Raw genomic sequence first — 23,931 nt, forward strand, 5'->3', positions numbered from 1 at the left:
GCCTGATAGAGCCCTTTGACAAGATGAAACATGGCAGGCTCAGATTCTGTCATTGACCTCCACAGAACTCCAGAATCTCTGGGGGATAATCAGGAAAGATCTGAAGGGAACCCTCTCGAACATATCCCTGTGGTATACGTTAGGAGACCCAAACAGGTTTTTATTTTTATTTTAAAAAACTTTTTTAAATTAGTGAATCACTGTGAGGTCCAGTTACAGGCTTACAAACTTTTGAGCTTGCGTTTCAGTCATACAATGGTTGAATACCCATCCCTCCACCAGTGCCCATTTTCCACCACCAATGGTCTCAGCATCTCTCCCACCACCCCCACCCCTTCCCCTCCACCCCACCCTGCCTCTGTGGCAGGGCATTCCCTTTTGTTCTCTCTCTCCTTTTGGGTGTTGTAGTTTACAATAGGGGTATTGAGTGGCCATCATGTTCGGTCTATAGTCTGCTTTCAGCCCGCATCTCCCATCCTAAGTGGGTTTTCCTAACACCCTTTACTTGGTGGTCCCTTCTCTATCTGAGCTGCCCAAACAATTTTTTAAAATGTTCCCCAAGTGAAAACACTGACAGATTGGCCTGAGGGGTACAGAAACAAGACAAAATAGAAGCATTCTGACAGATTCCTAAAGTGATAAGGACGGGCCAAGGTGTTAGCTCAAAGGGCTGATAAAGACAGGCCAAGGAGTTAGCTCAAAGGGCTGTAATGTATGTTTGTCATTCAGGAGACCCAGGCTTCATTCTTGACATCCTGTGGTGCCCTGAGCACTGCTGAGAGCACCCCCTGGGCACCAAGTCAAGAGGAGCCCCTTAGCACTCCTGAGCATGTCCCCTGAACAACAAAAAACCCTAATAAAATCATAAAGCAGGGAACAGGCTGATAAAATGACTTGGCTGTACACACCGCCCCCTTTAGGAAAAAAGAAGGGAAGCTCATAGGATAGAGCCAGTTCTGAGGTGTGAAACCTGGCCATGAAGCTCTTGTCAGTTAGAGCTTCACAGGGCTAGTGGAATGAATGAAGGAGCAGCTCCTGTCTGACTGAGACACACAGGTCTTTCCCCCACTGGTGTATTTCTCTGACATTCAAACATCACCATGTGAGTTCACAAAGCATGTGTGGGTGCTGCAACAGTGCGTGCATTTGATGGCCAAGAACTGTGTCCCGTCCTCCGCAGGTCTCCTCAGCAGAGAGACAGAGGGACAGAGAGATGAGGGACCACAGCCTGAGGGTGAAAGTGGCCCATTTAATGCAGAGCTGCTGGTAGACTTATAGAACATCTGAAGGGGTCCGAAGTATAGGACTGCATGTCCGTGTGATTTACAGAGGTAAAATATTCCAGCAGAGGCAAGTCTCTGGAGAAGATAAACTCAAGGAAATGCTCTGTCTCCAAGGGATATCTATATTGCTTTCTATTTCCCTCTAGTCATGTATTTATTTTGATGTGTTCAGCTGGGCTTCTATTCTAAACCTTAACCTCACTCTTTCCATACTTCTGCTCATCAGTGTCTGGATTTTCTGATACTTCACTTCATGTCAGCATTTAGAGTCCCGAGGGATGTAGCAAGCATTATCTTTTGTAGAAGCCTGATTTATTTTGAGGATTATTATTATTATTATTTTTTTTGCTTTTTTGGGTCACACCTGGCGATGCACAGGGGTTACTCCTGGCTCTGCACTCAGGAATTACCCCTGGCCATGCTCAGGGGACCATATGGGATGCTGGGATTTGAACCCGGGTTGGCCGCGTGCAAGGCAAACGCCCTACCCGCTGTGCTATCTCTCCAGCCCCTATTTTGAGGATTATTGAACCTTTCTCTGTTTTTCTAGAGGAGATTCTATAGTAGGAAGTTGAGTAGTCAGCATGTCCTATTTGAATATTACATTTCCCGGTCACTTTTCTGTTCTTGGTGTTTTTTTTTATTGTTTTTTTTTTTTTTCTTTTTTGGTCACACCTGGCAATGTACAGGGATTACTCCTGGCTCTGCACTCAGGAATTACCCCTGGCGGTGCTCAGGGGACCATAAGGGATGCTGGGATTCGAACCCGGGTTGGCCGCGTGCAAGGCAAACACCCTACCCTCTGTGTGGTAGGTGTTTTGTTCCAGCCCTCTCTTCTTGGTTTTGGAGTACCATCCAAACCGGGTTCTTCCCCCCTCCCCTCCGCCGCCCCCTCAATCCTTGCTGGATCTTGCTGGATCCTAACAGGGAAAATGGGATCCTGCTAGAAAGACAAGAGACACTTTCTCTCCTGTTTTGCTTGATGCCTATTTGTTTCTTTGGGAGCCACACCTGGCAGTGGTCAGGGCTTTATGACCAGGGTGAATAGTTGGTGGTGCTCGGGGGAGGGGCGGGGGGAACCATATGGGGGTCAGAGCCGGGTCAGCCAATTGCAAGGCAAATGCCTTCTGCGCCATTCTGTTGCTCCAGCCCCATTGTATTGTTTGTTTGTGCAGAACTTAATCCCTGTCAATATTACCTGAGCAATAGCAGGGAAAGAATCCCAGGCAGAGGAAAGGGTTGGTGAGAAGGCGTGGCAGCAGATGCAGCAGTCTATGACGTGGTGGAAGCTCAGTGAGCCTGGGAAAGAGGATCTCTCTGGCGTCGGGTGGGGAGAAACCAGGCCAGGAGACAAGGGCAGTGTCCAGGCCAGAGAAGGATTTGGGTGCTAGTACAGCAGGTTGGGTGTCTGCCTTGCACACAGCTGACCTGGATTTGGTCCTCAGGTCTCCATATGGTCCCTGGAGTTTCTCCAGGAGTGTTCCCTGAGCACATAGACAGGAGTAAGTCCTGAGCATCCCCAGTATGTCTCCCTCCCCCCCAAAAAAAGACAAAAATTTGGAGTCGAGCCAAAGAATCTGAGATTTATCCCCTAGGCACTGTGCTCTTCAAAATGTGAGCCATAGGGGCTGGAGCGATGGCACAGAGGGTAGTGCATTTGCCTTGCACATGGCTGACCTGGATTCATTCCCTGACATGCCAATCCCTGAGCCTATCAAGGAGTGAACCATGAGCGCAGGACCAGGGATAAGCTTAGCATCGCGGGGCCCCAAACAACAGCAAACACCTCCTCCACTCCTGCCAACCTGCCCCCATGCATAACCTCTAGTGAATCATTAAATAAATCAACTCCATGGGTTGATTTAATCATCATTAAAAACAATGGAAAAAGCAAAGCATAAAATGCATAAAAAGCATAAAATGACCATTGTGTATGCGCAGGTGTGCTGAGGTTGTTGTGGGCTGGGGCAGCCACACCTGAGTCATGATGGGCTGGACTCAGGTGAAAGGTGACTTCTGAATTCTCATCCTTTTCTCTCTTTCTGCCCAACTACTTCTGCAAGTAACTCCTTCCTCCATGCTCCTGAGTGTCTCTGTGGACAGGAGCTGCATCTGGGTCTAAGCCACTGAGAGAGGCACCCAGGGTTCTCCCCCCACAGGCTGCCTTTGCAGACCCTCGCCGTGGCCTGACTTCTGGAGGGTTCTTTCCCCCATCTCTCATTTGTGAGATGGACTCATCAAGGGCGCCCCTTGGACCGTGCATTATGGGATTCACCCATCAGGGCCTAGTGTGTGTGTGTTGTGTGTGTGTTCGTGTGTATGTGCTGGATTGTGTTTCTCCTTCGCAAAAGATATAATGAAAGTCTTTTTAAACATTTTATTTTCATAAAGTTTATCAGAACAATTGATTGCGTTCAATATTTCAACACCAATCCCGCCACCATTACACTTTCCCACCACCATTATTTCAAATTTTTCCACCACCACTCAAGCCTGCCTCACAGGCAGATGCTAGGTAATTTATTTTGTGTTGCTTGTTATGAATAGCATGAGATGTCCATGCTACTGGAATTCTAAAATTTTTAATAATTGGGGTTTGGAGAAATCTCTGCAGCGAGCTGCTTGGTTCCGAGATTCATTTGTGATTCTCTGCATCAAGGCCGTTATTGTGCTAAAATGGGACCTGGAGGCAATTCGTGGGCATGACAACCAGGACACCATAGGGGTGGGCAGATGGGAAGTCTCCCCACCCCTATGGTCCCCATTCCCTTTGAGGCCTGGAATTTTCAGTCATTGATCCTGTGTAACTGGGTTTTTCATTGGGTTCTGGAAGTTTGTGGTTGCCGGGATTCATAGGGGGCAGGTGGAGGGACGACGTCTGTTCCCATCTGAGGCACCAAGTGAAATTGGCCTGGTGCAAGGTCAGAGGCATCTCTGCAGTGAGCTGCTCAGTTCTAAGATTTGTTTGTGAGTCTTACGTTAAAGTTTTAACCCCAGTCACTTATGCTCTATGACCACTGTCCTTTTTTATTGTGGGGCCACACTGCAGTGCTCAGGGCTAACTCCTGACTCTGTGCTCACTTCTGGTGGTGTTCAGTGGGATGCTGGGGATTGAACCTGGATCTCCTACATTCCAGGTCAAGCACCGCTGTCCTTTTAAGAAGACAGTCATGTGAAAATAGACACACAGGGAGAGGTGATGACCAAGGCAGCATTATTGGGCCACCTGCCAAGGAACCCCCAAGAGGACCAGAAACCAAGAGCTCTAAGGATGGTGGAGGAAGATTTTCCTACAGCTTTCAGAGGAAGTAAAATCCTGCTGAAGTCTGTGTGAGTGTGTGGATGGGGTGGGCTGGGTTTTGGGGTGATAGCTGGGCTGCTTGTGTTGCTCCTGGCATTATTCAGGAACTCAGGGAATTGGTCACAGTCAAGGAAAGCACCTTAATTGGATTCTTTCTTGGTCCCCCCTGACAATTTCTTGACTTGTGGACTTGCAGCCTTCAGAACTGTTAGACAATGTTTTACTTTTTTTTATTTTTTTGCTTTTTCTTTTGGCTTTTTTTTTTGGGGGGGGGAAGGAGTCAGGGGTTACTACTGGCTCTGCATTCAACAATTAGTTCTGGCAGAGCCTGGGGACAAAATGGGATGCTGGGAATTAAACCTGGGTCAGCCACATGCAAGGCAAGTTCAAGAGCCTGTTGGAAGTCTCTTCTTTTTTTTTGTTTTGGGGGAGACACACCTTGTAGTTCTAAGGGCTTACTCCTGGTTCTGCACTCAGGCATCACTCCTAGTGAGGCTGGGGAACCATATATGATGCCAGGTAAGCATCTTACCTGCTGCACTGTGTCTGGGGTCCTAGAAGGTTCTTTTCTTCTTTCTTTTTCTTTTTCTTTTTTTTTTTTTTACCTAAAAGTTTCCTAAAGGCTCAGGCACACTCAGGAATGAGTTTGATTCTCAACTTGGACGTTACATAGTGTGTTGCAGGATGTGATTTGATGGATTATCCTCCCCTTCCGTTAAGCAAGAACCCATCCATTCATGAATTCCCAGATACAAAATCACACAGTAGAGGAATTGAACATACTTAAGAATCATAGAGGTAAGAAACCTGCAGGTTCAGAGGACCAGGTCTCACCTCTCCTCTGACCCCCCTCCTCCTCACCCCACACACTTTATTTAAATCATGTGGTGCTTTGGAAATTTTGAGGAAGGGTTTATGCAGCCCTTGGCTGAGATGCACAGTGCTCTTTGGTGAGTGAATGTGCGTTCCTCTTTAATATTTAATATGCTCACTCTTGAAGGCTGTCATATTTTTCTTTTCTAAGTTTTTGGGTTACATTCAGAGATACTTAAGGGTTACTTCTGTCTAAACACTCAGGAATTTTTCCTGATGGTGCCCGGGGGAGCATATGGGATGCTCAGGATCGACCCCAAGTAGCAAGCATGGTAATGTATCTTCAGCTCCAAGGCTGTCCCTTCCAAGCGGACATGTAATCACGGACATGAGAGTAATCAGGTGGTTCCCAGTCTGTGAGAGAAGATCCCAGATGCATCAGAGAGAACCCACAGAAAATTGAGTTCCTGCATCTACTCAGGAGACGGTGTTCACCTGCATGTGTGAACGAGTGTGCACACACACGCACACACACATACAAACATGCACACACACATGCACACACAGAAGGTTCTCAGAGAGAATGAGAACGTGTTCTCATTCCCTGGGAGTCTCATTCCTATCCCTGATCCTGCCCACACTGGACCTAGCAGTTGTAGTTGGTGACGGTTATTGGGTGTGAAAGCATTGTAGTGAAGGCAGATAAGCACGAAAATGTCCTGGACAGAGCTACTTGAATTGCTCACCAATACACTAAATTGGCTTTAACTTGAAGGTGAGGAGTTCTCTAAACCATCTGCAGGACAGAGCATCCTTTTGCATGAGCGTCCTTGCCCCAATCTTGCTTGTATGGAGTGGGACCTCAGCTATAGACTCAAGGGTGCTGTGAGCCCCCAGCTGTGCCACCAGTGAAATGCATATAGGCAAGAACACTTCGAATCTTCGCAAGGTTTGTGAGCAGTAGGAGTGTGTAATGCTTTCAGCATAGGGCTAACAATGCCGAGTTCAAGGTCAGTAACTCATATAGGTATTGCAGTTATTATTTTTCACAGCAAGTCCCTCAGGCTCCCTCCCCAGCCTCTCTTCCCTCCTCCAAAGACCTTCTCCAACAGGTGAACAACCTGTTTCTTCTTCCTCTCTGCAAACCCCCAAAGCCTTTCTCTTGCCTCCTAAGGCTCCCACTTTCCTCATCCCCCCACAAACAACCTTCAAATAGCCCCGCCCTGTGCCCAGCCCACCCACTAGCACCTCTCCGCCCCCCGCCCACCGCTATCCAATCCCCCTCCTGGCCCAATGGCTGCTCAGCGGGGCTGGAAGCTCATGGTGTAGGTTGGTGGGATGGTGGCGAAGCCCACGTTTTTGGGGGACACATCGATGTCTTGGGGGGCCTGTGGGGACTTGAAGCGGAAGTTCTGCATGATGGTGGTGAGGAAGAGGAAGAGCTCCATCCTAGCCAGGCCTTCTCCGAAACAGTAGCGCTTTCCTAAGGAGGGCAAGCAGGAGGGGTTGGAGACAGGTCCGCATGCCTCCACTGTCCCCAGGGTGCTGGAACGGAATAGCCGGGCCCCGGGGCTTTCAGCGCTTTAGTTCCCTTGAGGCTGAGATGGGCATAGGGCCACAGTAGCAGTGGGGATGTGACAACCACATCCAAATAGGCGGGCTGCACTGCTGCCTTCTTCCTAGGGGTCTGGAGGATTTCAGTGGCCTTGGACAATCTCAGCCTCATCTCCTAAGTGGCACACTCCTCCCTTCCCGTGTCAGGGGGCTAATGAGGGCTGTGGGCTGTGGTCTCCCGGCTGAAGAGAGATTTTAGGCTACACCCTAAGGAGAGGAGTGGGGACCAAGGGAGACCTGTTGGTAGGTGGGAGGTGATCAGAGGCAGACAGGGTTCTCTCACCAAGGGAGAAGGGCACAAAGGCATCGTTCTTCTTAAACTGGCCATTTTCATCCAGGAAGTGCTGGGGATTGAAATCTTGTGGTCTGGCGAAGAACTTGGGGTCCCTCAGCACGGAGCCCAGCATAGGGAAGACTTCGGTACCCTAAAGGGACAGGAAAAGAAGACTTGTTTTAGGTTTGGCCCTGCAGTATCGGGGAGCAAACCATGGTTTGCTACAGGCAAGGCAAGTGCCTTTTTCGTTTGTTTGTTTTCAGATCACAGTTCGTGATGCTCAGGAGTTACTTCTTGAGGTGCTTGAAGGGCCATACGGGATGTCAGGGATCAAACTTGGGTTGCTCATCTGCAAGGCAAATGCCCTTTTGCTGTACTACTTCTTTGGTCTTACTAACTTCTGTGCTCCCTCTCTCCTGCCCCTGAGGAGGGGCCTAGATAAAGCTTCAGAGTAGGGGTTTGTTGTGCTGAAAGCACCTGGAGTTGGGGGTTCTTTGAGGGAGGCTCTTTAGTGGGCACTTGAGCAGTATCCCCGAGACAGGAATTTTGGGTCCATGGGGGTCTCTCTTTGGAGACAGAGGGCTCAGGGAACTTGGTGGTTCCTGTTTCCTGAGGCCACGGGTCTGGGGGAGATACAGGGTTTGGGTATCCCTAGTGGGAGGGCTGGAGGGAAGGGCAGGGGGCATCTCTGATTATGAGACAAAGGCTGGAGAATGCCTTTGCCTGAGGGAGGGGCAGCTCTAGGGGCACAGCGAGCAGGTGTGGAGGTCCCACAGGTTGGGGTTGGGCAGCACCTTGGGGAGGAAGAAGCCACGGAACTTGGTGTCCTTGGTGACTCGGTGGGCCAGGCCCATGGGGAGCATGTCTCCGTATCTCTGGATCTCGTGGATCACAGCTTCCACATAGGGCATTTTGGCCCGATCCTCAAACTTGGGCTGGCGGTTCTTGCCAATCACCCGGTCGATCTCCTCATGGACCTTGGCTGGGGAGAGGGGACAAAGTCTCTGGTTATTGGTAGTTAGAGCTGTAGGTTAAATGCATAATAGCCGTTGTGTGATGGGACCAGCGACCATGTCCAAGGCCAGATGTGGCCACACATAAGGTTGGCTCAGGGCCCTGGTTTACCAGGTGACACCAGAATCAGAGGCTGCAAGGAGGCAGGTTGTGGGGAAGGGTAGGTGGGGGACCCTGGGTAGGCTCAGCACAGGAGCTATTTATCAATCAGTTTGGACACAGCCTCTTTGAACAGTGTCTGTAACTCGGCTGGTGTCTCTGCTGGTTATCTGCAGAGCCTCTGAGGTCCTTGGGGCCAGGTGGTTTTTGAGGGTCTGGTGGCCCCTTTCCTGGCCTCCTCCTGCCTTACCCGCCACATCGGGGTGCTTCATGAGCAGCAGGAAGCCATAGCGCATGGTGGTGCTGACCGTCTCAGTGCCCGCGAAGAAGAGGTTCAGGGTGGTCAGCACCAAGTTCTTCATGTAGAACTCGGTGTTGGGGTTCTTTTGCTCCTGTAAGGAGAGGGGAATCTTCAGGCTGGGCCCACAGTCCCTTTGGGCTTTGCCCTAGCATCCACAAGTCTCAGATACAGAGTAGGAAGGGTCCCCTCTCTGCTATGCTCCCTCTGCACTCCAGAGCCTGTTTGACCCCAAATGCTTTTCCTTTTTCTTTTGCTCATCCTGTGTGAAATTATCAGCTTAATCATCCTTGTGGTAGGAATATATAGAAAGACAGGTTAGGTCGAAGGTTGGAAGATTGCCAAGTGTATGTGGAGCAAGGGGCAGTTAGGATAGAGAAGGGATCAGTATGACAATAATAGTTGGAAATGATCACTCTGGACAAGAACTGAGTGTTGAAAGTAGCAAAGGGATATGCATGATAACCTTTTAGTATCTGTATTACAAACCATCATGCCAAAGTGAGGTGCGGGGGAAGGGGTGCTCCTGGGACATTATATTACTGAAACCCAATCACAAACAACTTGTAACTGTGTGAACTGTATCTCATGGTGATTCAATTAAAAACAAAATGAAAGAGAGGGCAGGAGAGAATGACAAAGAAGGACCAAGCTAGATGATGGACCCAGATGGCATGAGCGGACTCAGAGAGGACTAGATGGATCTTCCTAGACACAATTTTGTTTTGTTTTCTTGGTTTTGGGCCATTGGCAGTGGTCAGGGCTGACTCCTAGCTGTGTGCTCAGGGATAACTCTGGCCAGGTCTCAGGAGACTATAAGAAGAGCTGGGGATTGAACTAAGGTGGGCTGCGTGCCAGGCAAGTGCTCTGCAGGTAACACTATTGCTCCAATATCTTGTCCTCATGGGTGGCATCATTCCCTGATCTCTCCTCTGAACCTTTCAGTTCTATCCAGTCTCCTTTCCTGTCCTCACTATGATAACTGACCCTCCGGGGCCATGGAGAACAGCTGTCATTTTTGCACAGAGACACCCGGAGGCAGGAACAAAGCACACTGGAGTCAGAGACCAGGATGTGAGCCGGGCACCCCAATCCGGGCCTCATTTCTCCAGCAGTGACCTCTCTCTCCCTCCTTTTCCTGTTTTGTAAAAATGGGAGCCTGGGGACACAGTAATAGTACAGTGGGGGGTTCGATTCTGGGCACCCTGAGAACACCAGGACTGACTGCTGAGCACAGAGCTGGAAGTGAGCCCTGAGTGCTGCCAAGTTTAGCCCTCAAACAAACAGATCTCTCTCACACACAAAACCAGGGGTGGTTGTGCGTGCTGACGGGGTGAAGACTAGTGGGTGCTGCCATGGGGCAAAAACATGGGTGCAGGGGGTGCTTGCTCTGAGGTTTCTTGCCCTGGAACTGATTTAGGAGCATGGTGATAAGGCGAGGTTGGAGGACGGAGATGGGAGTAGGTGACATTGGGGAGGTTCCCCCCACCCGCATCTCCCTACAGTTCAGGTTTGGCCATACCTCCCGCATGCGGATGAGGAAGGAGTCGATAAAGTCCCGTGGGGAGTTGGGGTCCAGGGTGCGCTGGTTCTGTTCCACCTTCTTGGTGATGAAATCCTCCAGCCCCTGCAGTTCCTTAAAGGCTTGTTGCTGGGGCCCAGGCAGGTGCTTCATGACTGGGTAGAACATCTCATAGAGCTGCATGGAGGGAAGGAGGGAAGGCAGGCTGAGGGGGCTGTGCTGTCGGCACCAGGCAGACCCCCAGAAAGGAGTTGAAAGTCATTGATCCATCCATCCATCCAAGGGGTTTGGTGCTTTACTGATGGATTAATTTGAGGGGGGCTGGAGCAATAGCACAGTGGGTAGGGCATTTGCCTTGCACGCAGCCAACTCGGATTTGATTTCTCCACCCCTCTCGGAGTGGAGAGCCCAGCAAGCTACCGAGACTATCCCACCCGCACTGCAAAGCCTGGCAAGCTCCCTGTGACGTATTCAATATGCCCATAACAGTAACAAATCTCACAATGGAGATGTTACTGTTGCCTGCTCGAGCAAATTGATGAACAACGGGTGCTACAGTGGTAATTTTGGGGCCAGAAAAAGATCCATCATTGATTGATTTGATTTGTGGGCTGATGTACAAGGCAAGCACTTTACTCCCTTTACTATTTCTCTTGTCCCTCAAATTGATTATGTATACATATAATTTTTTTCCTTTTGTCTTTGGTCCATATCTGACTGTGCTCAGGTCTCACTCCTGGGTCTGTTCTCAACCCCTAGCAGGGTTCCGGGGACCAGTTGGATTTCTGGAAATTGAACCTGGGTCCTCTGTGTGCAAGACCAGCCCTCTCTGCAGTACGAGATCTACAGCCCCTAGTGTTAAACATTAAGGTGGGAAGGGAAGGAAAGACCCCATATTTTCACCTGAATGAAGGCCCAGTCCAGGAATTTTAGTGAGAAGGTTTGGGATACATATTTAGGTGTTGGATCTTAGTGTTTCAGCGATGCACAGTGGAAGTGCCCAGATTTTCAGTGAGGTTGGGTTGAAAGACACCTGTTCAGATGGGTTCAGGTGGAGACAACTGCCTATTTATTTTAAGGATCAAGGGCACAGTCATTAAAGTGGGGCTTGTGTCAGGGGCTATAATGGGGAACGTGCCTATTCAGATGTCCAGTTATTCACTTGGGCACATAGAGGGCATAGGACAGGTATTGAAGGGCCGGACTGGGTGAGACTGGTTTAGGTGTTCGGTGAACCATGCTTAGGGGTGATTCCATGCTTAGGGGTCTTGGTATCCACCCATATAGATTCTCAGACATTTAAGTCTGCTATGTAGGAAAGCCGCTATCTAGAGAGTTTGACTGTATAGATGACAGATAATTTGGGTGGGCAGGACATTGTGGGACCATGTGTTCAGGTTCCCAGGAGGTGGGCTAAGGGGGGGTCACTTGTCATGATTAAGAAATTCAGGTGGAGGGCCGGAGCGATAGCACAGTAGGTAGGGCATTTGCCTTGCACGCAGCCGACCCGGGTTTGATCCCCGGCATCCCATATGGTCCCCCAAGCACTGCCAGGAGCAATTCCTGAGTGCAAAGCCAAGAGTAACCCCTGAGCATTGCTGGGTGTGACCCAAAAAGCAAAAAAAAAAAAAGAAATTCAGGTGGAGGGGCTGGAGTGATAGTCCAACTGGGAGGGCATTTCCCTTGCACTCACCTGACCTGGGTTTGATTCCTGGCATCCCATATGGCCCCTCAATCACTGCCAGGAGAAATTCCTGAGTGCAGAGCCAGGAGAAACCCCTGAGCATAACCGGGTATGACCAAAAACAAAAAAAGTTCAAATGAAGGGGCCGGAGGGATAGTAAGTTCAGTGGGCTGGGCATTTGCCTTGCAAGAAGCTGACTGGGTTAGGATTTCTGGCACCCCAATAGTCCCCTGGCACTGTTCCCCCTCCCCAAAGAAGTTATCCCTGTTATAGAGCCTGGAGCAAACTCCTACAACAGTCTGTGTCTCCTGATCAAAATAAAACAAAACAAAGTTCATTTGGAAAGACGGGAAGTTGGCCTGGAGCACCTGCCCAGATGATGCTTGAGTTGTTGCTGGAGTGTCCCCCCTGCTCTGGCATCTGGGGGAAGGAGCTGGGCATCTACATGTCCCTGGAGACCGGTGTCCAGTGTCCAGACCCTATGTGGGCTGGTTTTGTGGGGACCCCGGGCTACCTGGCCCATGGATGTGGCTGTGAACTGGAAGCTGCCCAGCATCATCCGCAGGAGTGACAGAAACTCTTTGTCCTCATAGTCAAATCGGTCCCCGAAGACAATGGAGCTGATGACATTGGAGACAGTGCGGCTCAGGTAGAAGGTGGGATCAATGAAGGCACCTGCGCATGGATAAGGAAAGGGGGCATGGGGAGAGTCACCTGGGTGATGGGAGGCTGCTCAGAGGACCCATAGGGGGCACTAGGGGGGTGGGAGCAGAGACCCAGGGCTGGAAGCCCCTAGGGCTACCCCACCTAGACCCCTTCTAATGTCAGCCCTCCCCAACACTCCCCGCCTCCCCTCCTCCCCTTTCTCTTCCTCTCTGCCTACCTTCCCTCCCCCACCCCTCCTCTCTCACCTTCTTCCCCTCCTTGCCCTCCCTCCCATTCCCCCCATCTCCTCTTCCTTAGAGTCCCTGCTTCTCCCTCTCCCCTCCTCCCTTTAACTCCCTCCTCTCTCCTCTCCCTTCCTCCCTTTAACTCCCTCCTCTCTCCTCCCCTTCCCCTCTACTTCTTTTTCTCTCTCCTTCTCCCCCTCCTTGGCTTCCCTCCCTCTCCTCCTCCACCTCTCCTTCCTCCTCCTCCCCTTTCCTCTACTTCTCTGTCCCCTGTCCCTTCCCCTCCTCCCTCCCTCTATTCTCCTTGTTTCCCCTCTTCCTGGCCCTCCCCTCTATCTCCCTCCTCCCTCTCTTTTCCTCTCCCTACCATCCTCCCTTTCTCCTCCTGCCCTTTTACCTCTCCTTCTCTCTCTACTCCTCTCCCTGCTCTCTCTTGCCTCCATTTCCTCCAGCTTCACCTCCCCCCTGCTCTTCTCCCCTCTTTGTCCTCTTCCTTCTCCATCTTCCTCCGTTCTCCTCTGCCTCCCTTCGCCTCCCCCTCCTTTCCCTCTCTCCCCTTATTCTTTCCTCCCTCCTCTCCCCAGCACTGCCCTCTCCCCGCAGCTCACCTTTTGTGCCACGGAAGGCTTCGATGAGAAAGCCCGCCTCCTCCTGGATGCGCTCCTCGATGCCGCGCTTGCCAAAGCCAAAGTCCCGCAGCGTGGTGATGGAGAAGCGCCGCAGCTGCTTAGCGCGCTCGCCACTGCTGAAGACCACGCCTGCGGGGAGGCGCGAGCGTAGGGGTGGGGTTGCGGGAGGCGCCAGAGGCGCGGGGAGGCGCGGGGTGGTCGTGCCGGGAAGGTGGGTCTGGGTTGGAGCCGGCCCAGGAGCGGGGCAGGCTCACAGAGGCGCACAGGGCACAGGGCAAGCACAGGAGCGAGAGAAATGCTGGGGTGGGCAGGGGCCAGCAGGGGCGGGCAGCAGAGACTCAGCTGGGCGAGTTCTAACACAGTGGGGGCCAAACACAGACGCAGAGAAGCTGGGAAAGAGGAAAAAGACAGAAAGAGTCAGGCAGCTGGGGGATCCGGGTTCCAAAGCAGAAACTCCAGAGAGAAAGACAGACATAAGATCAGCGGATATGAGCGAGACCACTAGAAATAGAGGGTTATCCTGGGGAAACTGAGGCTCAGGGGTCTTCATGGCTGCTGCCCCTTACCGTAGCCTTTGAAGAGCCAGTCGAAGGTGGCCTGCTCTCCTCGGCCACTGAACTCCTCCGCCTGGTCCACCAGCGCCTCCTTCACCGCGTCGTGGCCACACAACACCACCACGCGCCGGGCGCCCAGGTACACGGTGAACACGGGCCCATAGCGGTCCCTGAGCTGGTGGACGGGAGCGTGGGGAGAGGGGTCTCAGAGGGAGCAGTGCCCACTGAGCACAGAGCTGACCTATCCTGAGCCGCCTTGTCCCAGCAGGCCTGCCCTCCCCAGCCCCCATTCCCCTGTGGTCTGCACCTTCATGAGAGAATTGTACATCTGCTCCGTGTTCAGCTGTAGGTAGTTCCCGATGAAGGGTAAGGGGGTCGGCCCAGGGGGCAGCTTGCCGGCCAGCTTCCTCTGTTGCCACACTGACATCAGCACCATGACGGTCAGGCAGGCCAGCAGGGCCACCAGGAGCAGCCCGGAAACCAGCATGGTGGCGCTGAGAGTAACGGTCAGCGGGGGCTGGTGGATGCTGGGACCAATGCCTTTATACTACTTGGGCGTGCAGAGTGGATGCCTGTCCTGGTTATGTAACTTTGTTCCAACTCCCAGCGCTATCCCTCACCAGCCTCCCCACCTCCCTTGGCTCCCAGCCCAAAGGGGTGGAGGAGGGAGCCAGGGCCAGTTTGCAGGGTGTGACCTGCAGGATTCAGGGGCCACTTCACAGCAGTGGACTTGTGGGGATGTGGGCGACCCAGGCTGTACAGAAATCCCAGAACTGAAGGTCTTGGAATGTTGCAGGAGGTGCCACCACCTTTCTCCCCGTTGGGAGTTTGAATGTTGTGGGGTATGTCAGTATGAGAGGGGACTCCAGAGTGGAGTCTCAGGAGAGAAGAACCCAAAGATCTAGATTTGAGGGTGTTGGAACGAGACAGGTTGTGTTGGGTGAGTGTGGGGTATTTTGTGGGGATGAGAAGTGATGTGGATTTGAAGGTCACCAGAGCCAGAGTGAACTGAGTGCATGCCAGGCTTACTCATTTGTGGGGCTGGGGTGTCAGGGTTCCACCCTTAGGACCGCCTCCAACTTCCAACTTCCCCAAAACTTGATTCTCAAGAGGGGATATTCTAGGGAATGGGGGTTTTGAGGTGCCAGACGTTCTCAGGTGGGTAGATGTGGGACTCTCAGAAGTGGTATATATGGGGAGTCTAGCTGGATCAACCTCTGACCCCTTACCCTTGATGTCCTTTTGATTTGGACACAGGTCCAGAATCTTCATCATATCCTCAACGTGAGCCGGTCCTATAGAAATGCTCATCTAGGATTGGGAAAGGGCTAAAGTCCAGGACCAGAATTGGCTGGAGTTTTCCATTCCTTTCCCTGACAGGAGAAGACTCACAGATGGTGTCGGTTAGTCTAGTCAGGCTGATCAGGCCTTGGGAAATGAGAAGCCCCCACCCCTACTCCCCTTACCCCCAAAACATTTCTGAATGGTGCCAGCATCTCTACTGGAGAGGTTCTGCTTCTCACGGCCATTGTCTGGAAAACACCTGGATGGACTCTTGTGGAGCTGTGTTACTCTCACATTCTCTGCTTTATCCCAGGTTTACTAAGAACAGAGGGCAGCGTGTGGGTGCATCTCTTCTCTGGACTTGGATTTCTCGATGGTGGGCAGGGAATTTTCTGGGGGAGAGAAGTTCCTGCTTGAACGTGAAGGCTGTTTTGGGGTGCTCTTAGCAGGGGGAGAAGGGACAATGGCAGGAGAGCTCTGGGTAAATGTCAAAGTTTGGGAGAGATGGTGCAAAGGGTGGGGGACTGACGGGGTGCCGGGGTGGGGGTTGGTCTAGTTATCCCTTAATAATTGTGTGATGGGCCCCTTAACTACCTCTGCCTGTCTTCCTCACCCGAAGCCTAGACCCTTAGAATATCCCCTTAGGATATTTCAAGGGGACCACAGGTGAAGAAATAAGTCCACAGCATGAGACTAGTAGGCTAACTGGCAGCACAGGGAACCCCAGGAAAGAATCGAGGTCAGAGGAACCCTGTCAGAAATAGGTGGAGGGGCCGGAGTGATAGAATAGCGAGCGGGTTGGGCACTTGCCTCACATAATGCCGACTGGCTTAGGTCTCCAACAGCCCATAGGGTCCCCTGCGCCCACTAGGAGTGATCCCTGAGCACTGCTGGGTGTGTCCCCCCTCCCCCCAAAAAAAGAACATAAGAAAGCATCAAGCAAATTAAGGTCTGGATTTCCAAAACAACTATTTACTGCAATATAAAACATAAAATTCCAAAATGTAAAGGTCAAAGAATATAAAAGCTGAGAATCTAATCCAGATCAAAGACAATTGAGGGCACATATCTAAATTTTTATCTAATACGCTCAATGATTTTTTTATATTGCATTCAGTTTTGTTTTATACCTGGATCTCATTATGGTAATAATCATACCCTACCTGTTATTTATAATTTTTTTTAAGAAAGCTTCTTATTCCCCCATTTAATTCTTAATCTTTGTTTTTGGCTTTTGGGTCACACACAGTGAGGCTTGGGGTTGCTCCTGGCTCTGCACTCAGAAATTGGTCCTGGCGGTGCTCAAAGAACCATATGGGATGCCAGGGATTGAACCCAGTTGGCTGTGTATAAGGTAAATCCCCTCCCTGCTGTACTATTGCTCTGGCCCCGCCCCATTGAATTCTGATCATAAATGGATGTGGAATAGTTTCAAATGCTTTCTTAGCATCTACTGATATCATAGTGATTTGTCTTTTTATTGTTATAGTATATTATATTGTGTCCCTGAAATAAACTCCACTTGGGGATGAAAAATAAAACACACCAAACTTTCAAATGGACTGTCATCCCGTTACTCATTGATTTGTTCAAGCGGGCACCAGTAACGTCTCTCATTGAGAGACTTATTGTTACTGTTTTTGACATATCCAATACACACGGATAGCTTGCCAGGCTCTGCTGTGTGGGCTCCATACTCTTGGTAGATTGCCAGGCTCGCTGAGAGGGGTGGAGGAATCGAACACGGGTCGGCGGCATGAAAGGCAAAAGCCCAACCGCTGAGCTATCGCTCCAGCCTTCAAATGGACTAAACAACTAAATTTAAGACACAAAATCATATAACACAAAGAATACAGCCTAGATGAAACATTCTGTATATTAGCATAAAAGATACTTGGAAGACTCAAACCCAATAACAAGGAAACCTAAAGAGGATTAGACTTATATTAAACTAAAAAAAAAGACAATTGATCTTACTTCCATTAAATATAAGGCAGTATTATAGGGTTTTGAGTTCAGAAATGAAGGAAAATGAGCAATTACTAAAAGAAAAGATATATTTCTTTAATTTTTTATTAGAGAATCACTGTCATGTACAGTTACAAATTTATGAGCTTTTGTGTTTGCATTTCACTCATACAGTGATCGTTTACCCATCCTTCCACCAGTGCCCATTCACCTCCACCAATGATCACTACCCCCACCCCATCCCCCATCCCCCCACCCTGCCTCTGCAGCAGGGCATTCCCTTTTGTTCTCTCTCCTTTTGGGTGTTGTAGTTTGCAGTAGAGGTGTTGAGTGGCCTGCATGTTCTGTCTATAGTCTACTTTCAGTTTGCATCTTCCAACCTGAATGGGTCCTCCCAACATCCTCTACTTGGTGTTCCCTTCTCTATCTCAGCTGCCTTTCCTCCCAGCATATGAGGCCAGTTTCCAAGCTGTGGGGCAGATCTCGTGGTCCTTATCTCTACTACTCTTGGGTATTAGTCTCCCACTCTGTTATTTTATATTCCACAGATGACTGCGATCTTTCTATGTCTGTCTCTCTCTTTCTGACTCACTTCACTTAACATGATACTTTCCATGTTGATCCACTTATATGCAAATTTCATGACTTCATCTTAAGAAAAGATATTTTTGGGACGGTTGGTGGACATCTTTTTTAGGTGCTTTCTATGTAATTTTGACCCATTTAAATAAGGAAAATAAAACCCTTTAATACAATATAATAAAATGCTTATTCTCATTCACACACCATAAGTTTTCAACTCTGGAATCTAATGTATGTTGCATTCAATTCTATTTTATATTTGGATCTCTTTATGGCAATAATCATGCCTTACTTGTCATTAATAAAACTTTTAAAGAAATTCTGTGCTAATATATTTTGGAGTTTACATGAAATAGGTAAGGCTTATTTATGTAAATATTCCCCCCTATACTTCATGTAAACTGTAAATGTTGTGGTTTCTCTAGCAATAATTGTTGGAAATGGACAAGAACTGAGTGCTCAAAGGAGATAAAGGGATATATATGCATGATAACCTTTCAGTACCCGTGATAACCTTGCAAACCATAGTGCTCAACGGGGAGGGAGGAAGTGGGAGCGAGAGAAAGGGAGAGAGAGAGAGAGAGAGAGAGAGAGAGAGAGAGAGAGAGAGAGAGAGAGAGAGAGAGAGAGAGAGAGAGAGAGAGAGAAAGGCAGAGACAGGGACAGACAGAGACAAACACAACAGAGAGACACACAGAGAAAGACAGACAGAGAAAGAGACAGAAACAGAGAAGTGACTGCCAAGAGGCAGGCTAAGGGGCCTGGGCAAGGGAAACTGGGGACATTGGTAGTGGGAAATGTACACAGGTGAAGGGAATGGTGTTGGAACACTGTATGACTGAAATCCAATCATGAACAACTTTGTAACTGTGTATCTCAGTGATTCAATTATTAAAAAATAAGATATTAAAATATTAAAATAAACAACAAAATAAAACACTATGGTTTGCAAACTTGTTCATGAGAATTTGTTGTAGGTGTTTAATATTCCAATTGGTGGACATCTTAATCCAGGCTATAGCAAAATATGAAAAGGGTATAGGGGGAATAGAAAAGCAAGTAATGCACTACAAATACGTTGTTCAGAATTACCAGAAAGTTTTGGCTTATAAGTAACCAAGATTCACTTGGAGAGCTGTGACAATGAGGTGTAAAACACGAAGAAAGGTCAAAGATAAACTCAGGGGATCAGGGATGCTCACAAGAGCACTGTAAGCCTTGCTGGGAGAAGGAAAAGGGGCAGTTCACTTATGAAGCCTAAAACACTTAGGGTTAATGTTCAGCAACTGAGAGTTGACATTTGTTTATTTAGTTGTTCCAGGAACACTGGCTGAAAAGACCAATGAGCCTTTGCCCACCGAACTTCATTTGTTCTTTGGCAACACGGATTTATTTTGATGTGTCCAGCCGGGCTTCTATTCTAAACCTTAACCTCACTCTTTCCACACTTCTGCTCATCAGTGTCTGGATTTACTGATACTTCACTTCATGTTGGTATTTAGAGTCCCGAGGGATGTAGCAGGCGTTATCTTTTGTAGGAGCCTGGTTTATTTTGAGAATTATTTGACCCTTCTTTATTTTTTTCTAGAGGAGATTCTATACCAGAAAATTGAGTAGCCAGCATGTCCCGCTTGGATATTACATTTCCCAGTCACATTTCTGTTCTTGGTTTTGGAGAACCCTCCAAACCAGGTTTTTGGTTTCTTTACCCCCCATTTCTTGCTGGATCCTTCGGGATTCTAACAGGGAAAATGGGATCCTGCTAGAAAGACAAAAGAGACAAGAAAATGGGATCCTGCTGGAAAGACAACACCTGTTTTGCTTGATGCACATTTGTTTCTTTGGGGTGGTCAGGGCTGGTGGTGGTCAGGGCTGGCGGTGGTCAGGGCTGGCGGTGGTCAGGGCTGTGCGACCAGGGACAACAGCTGGTGGTGCTCGGGGGATGATTTGGGATGCCGGGGTCAGAGCCGGGCCAGCAAATTGCAAAGCAGATGCCTTCTGTACCATTCTGTTGCTCCAGCCCCATTGTATTGTTCATTTGTGCAGAACTTAATCCCTGTTAATATTACCTGAGCAATTACAGGGAAAGAATCCCAGGCAGAGGAAAGGCATGGTGAGAAGGCGTGGCAGCAGATGCAGAGTCCGTGAAGTGGTGGAAGCTCAGTGAGCTTGGGAAAGAGATATCTCTGGCGTCGGGTGGGGAGAAACCATGCCAGGAGACAAGGGCAGTGTCCAGGCCAGAAAAGGATTTGGGTGCTAGTACAGTGGGTTGGGTGTCTGCCTTGCACATGGCTGACTTGGATTTGATCCTCAGGACTCCATATGGTCCCTGGAGTCCCTCCAGGAGTGTTCCCTGAGCACAAAGAAGTGTTCCCTGAGCAACCCCTAGTGTGGCACCCCACCTCACGCAAACAAACAGACAAAAATGTGGAGTCGAGTAGGGGAATCTGGAATTCATCCCTTAGGCACTGTGCTCTTCAAACTGCGAGCAATAGGGGCTGGGGTGATGGCACAGAGGGTAGGGCACTTGCCTTTCATGTGGCTGACCTGGGTTCAGTCTTTGACATGACAGTCCCTGAACCCATCAAGGAGTGAACCATGAGTGCAGAACCAGGGGTTAGCTCTTTCACCACTGGGCCCCAAACAACGCAAACACCTCTCCCACTTTTGCCAACCTACCCGCTTGCATAACCTTCTAGTGAATCATTAAATCAACTCTAGGTGTTGATTTTATAATCATCATCATCATCAAAAAAAAGAAATGGAAAAAGCAAAATAGGATAAAATGACCGAAGTGTCTGTGCAGGTGTGCCATGTTGTTGTGGGCTGGGGTAGCCACACCTGGATCACGGTGGGCTGGACTCAGGGGAAAGGTGACTTCTGAACTCTCATCCTTCTATTTCCTTCTGCCAAACAACTCCTGTAAGTCACCTGTCCTCCATGCTCCCGAGTGCCCCTGGGGACAGGAGCTCGGTCTGGGTCCTGTATAAGCCACTGAGAGAGGCACCATGGTTCTTCCCCCACAGGCTGCCTTTGCAGACCCTTGCTTTGGCCTGATACTTGGAGGGTTCCTTCTCCTCACTCTCATATGAGACATAGGCTCATCAAGGGTGCCCCTCAGACCGTGCATTATGGGGTCTACCCATCAAAGTCTTGCTCTGTGTGTGTGTATATGTGTGTGTGCGTGCGCGCTGAATTGTGTTTCTCCTTTGCAAAATGTTACATTGACGTCTTAACCCATAAGAGTCACTTACGCTCTATGACAACTGTTATCTTTGTTTTGGGGCCACACCCAGCAGTGCTCAGGGATAACTCATAACTCTGTGGTCACTCCTGTGAACCTGGATCTCCTACATTCCAGTACAAGCACCACTGGCCTTTTAAGAAGATAGTCATGTGAGAACAGACACACAGGGAGAGGTGATGACCAAGGCAGCATCATAGGGCCACCTGCCAAGGAACCCCTAAGAGGACCAGCAAACCAAGAGCTCTGAGGACGGTGGGGGAAGATTTCCCTACAGCTTTCAGAGGGAGCAAAATCCTGCTGATGTCTATTTTATTTTTTGTTTGTGTGGATGGGCTGGGTTTGGGGGTTACATCTGGGCTGCTTGTGTTGCTCCTGGCAGTTTTTAAGAACCGGGGGAGTTGGCCACAGTCAAAAGAAGCATCTTAACTCCTGGAGTTTTTATCAGTCCTGCTGCCAACCTCTTGACTTGTGTACTTGCAGCCTTCATAACTGTGGAACAATGTTTTTCTTTTCTTTCTTTTTTTTAGCTTTTTTTTTATCTTTTTTTTTTTGGGGGGGGTGCATACTTGGTCATGGTCAGGAGTTACTCTTGGTCTGCACTCAGTAATTAATCCTGATGGCACTCGGGGACATCATGGGATGCTGAGTTTGAGCCTTGGTTCGTTGAAACACCCTACCCACTGTACATCATTCTGGACCCTGTACATAATTCTGGCTCCTTTTCTGACTTTTTGGGCCACACTTGGCAAATCAGGATTTACTCCCAGCTCTGCACTTAGGAATGGTGGTGCTATGGTGGTGGCCAGGGAACCACATGGAATACTGGGGATTAAATCTGGTTGATTACATGCAAGGCAAATGCCCTACCCACTGTGCTATCACTCCGGCCCCCCATCAAATGCTTTTCTATCATTTTATGGTGCCTGGCTGATGGCACAGGGTTGGTGCGCCACAGTAGCAAATGAATGCAAAGGGCTCAGCACAGAGCCTGGTACATGTTGTGAGCCACCTGCAGTTGTTGGGGCCAAGGCAGGTGTGTGTTCATGTACATGTGTGCACAAGCATGTCTATGTGTACATGTGTGTTTGACATGCTCTAGAATCTCTTGGTTTAGCTTTGGAAATAAGTGAGACAGAGACAGTACTTCGCTGTACCTCCCATACCTGTCATCACTGAGGATATTTTTTTGGGGGGGTGGTGTGGGGGAGGTATATGGTGGAGGAGAAGAGGTTGGTCCATTCCTGAAGGTGCTCCAGGCATACTCCTGCCTCTGTGCTCTCCCCTGTTGAGCCACCCTGTTAGTGTTTAGGAAACCACACATGGCCCTGGGGATCTGAACCAGGGTAGCAGCAGCAACAGTTGCATTCAAGGCAAGTGCCTTCCCTCCTGTCCTATTTTTTCTGGCCCAGTTATTTAGATTTTAAAGGTTTTTCAGCTCTGGGGAGGCTCACAAAGGCCCAAGGGGTCCACAGCAGAGCCAGGACGGGAATCCAGGCTTGATGTTGTACCCAGAGCTGTCTCCTTGCAGCTTTGGTCATTGGCTTTCCCAAACTCCAAGGCTGAGAGCAGCCTGTCTGGACATGAATCCAGCTTTTGGTGGCTAGAACTTGCCCTTTCTCTGCACCTTCAAAATGCCTTGCTGGAGCTCTGCCGCTTCGTCCTTTCCAAGCATAAGTATGAGAGTTACCGAGATTAATATTTGCCTCCTCCTCTGTGTGGGTCAAACACCAGTAAGTTAACTATGTTCATGGGCCCCGAGAGGTGACCCCCACCCCACTAGCTCAAGCCCTCTTTCTGCTCTTACCCTCGACTCCTTCTCAGAAATGTTTAGCTTCTGAGAGAAGCTAAATGGGAGAACTCACATTTGCCCTGACAGGGAGCAGGAGAACCCTTCACGCTCAAATTCTGAGAAAGATTCTGGCACTGGTGTTTCCAAAACTTTTTTTTGGGGAATAGGGTGGTCATGGTTGGCTGTGCTCAGGGCTTATTTCTGGCTCTGTGCTCAGGGATCACTCCTGGTGAGGTTGGGGAACCATATATGGTGCCAGGGATCCAATCTGGGAGGGCGCCCGAGGTCAGCATCTTACCTGCTGCACTGTCTCTGGGGTCCTAGAATGCTCTTAAAGGCACATGCACACAGAGGAATAAGTTTGACTCTCCACTTGGGTGTTAAATTGTGTGCTACAGGATGTGATCTGATAGATTATCCTTTTCCCCCTTCATTAAGCAAGAACTCATCCATTCATGAACTCCCAGATACAAAAACACAAAGTAGAGGAAATGAAGATACTTATGAATCATGGAGGTAAGAAACTTGCAAGGTCTGGAGGACCATGTCTCACCCCCTTTACCCCCCCCCCCCTTTATTTAAATCTTGTGGCACTTTGGAAAATTTGGGACAGGGTTTATACAGCACTTGGCCGAGAAGCACAGTGCTCTATGGAGAATGGGTGTGTTTGCCTGTTTAGAATGCACACTCTTGAAGGCTGTCATTTTTTCCTTTTTGAAATTTTTGGGTCACACCCACAGATGCTCAGGGGTTACTCCTGACTCTACAGTCAGGAATTGATCCTGGTTGAACTCGGGGGAACACTGGGATGCCTGGGATCAGCCCTGGGTGTTAAGCAAGCACACTACCTGCTTTTCTGTATCTCCAGCCTCAAGGCTGTCACTTCTGAGTGAACATGTAATCATTGATTTTCAAGAAAGCAGGTGGTTTCCAGTCTGATCCCAGATGCATCAGAGAGAGCCCACCCTGCAGAAACCCTCAGCAAAATGAGTCCATGCATCTACTCAGGAGAAAGTTGTAGTTACCCACCTGTGTGTATGTGTGTGCACATGCAAACACAACAAACACACACACGCAAACATGCAT

General features: G+C 49.4%; 1 protein-coding gene across 1 annotated transcript; it reads right to left on the reverse strand.

The window, feature by feature from the left end:
• Positions 1 to 6,669: 6,669 nt before the first annotated feature.
• On the reverse strand, positions 6,670 to 14,495 carry LOC101553831 (cytochrome P450 2A13-like). The gene is made up of 9 exons (XM_004620722.2): positions 14,283 to 14,495; positions 13,988 to 14,150; positions 13,401 to 13,550; positions 12,417 to 12,577; positions 10,219 to 10,395; positions 8,649 to 8,790; positions 8,080 to 8,267; positions 7,295 to 7,436; positions 6,670 to 6,880 (listed from the first exon to the last, which is right to left on the reverse strand). Exons 1-9 carry the CDS (start codon positions 14,460 to 14,462, stop codon positions 6,699 to 6,701), a joined length of 1,485 nt encoding a protein of 494 aa, XP_004620779.2. The 5' UTR covers positions 14,463 to 14,495; the 3' UTR covers positions 6,670 to 6,698.
• Positions 14,496 to 23,931: the final 9,436 nt, after the last annotated feature.

The sequence above is a fragment of the Sorex araneus genome, chromosome 8 (assembly GCF_027595985.1).
Source record: "Sorex araneus isolate mSorAra2 chromosome 8, mSorAra2.pri, whole genome shotgun sequence".
NCBI lineage: Eukaryota > Metazoa > Chordata > Mammalia > Eulipotyphla > Soricidae > Sorex > Sorex araneus.

Excerpts from the sequence above, each read along its gene's own strand:
- LOC101553831 (XM_004620722.2), bottom strand. The coding sequence starts at position 14,462 with ATGCTGGTTTCCGGGCTGCTCCTGGTGGCCCTGCTGGCCTGCCTGACC. Across the intron at positions 14,151-14,282 it reads TGTACAATTCTCTCATGAAG|CTCAGGGACCGCTATGGGCC; the intron begins GTGCAGACCACA and ends CCCGTCCACCAG. Across the intron at positions 13,551-13,987 it reads CTGGCTCTTCAAAGGCTACG|GCGTGGTCTTCAGCAGTGGC; the intron begins GTAAGGGGCAGC and ends GCCTCCCCGCAG.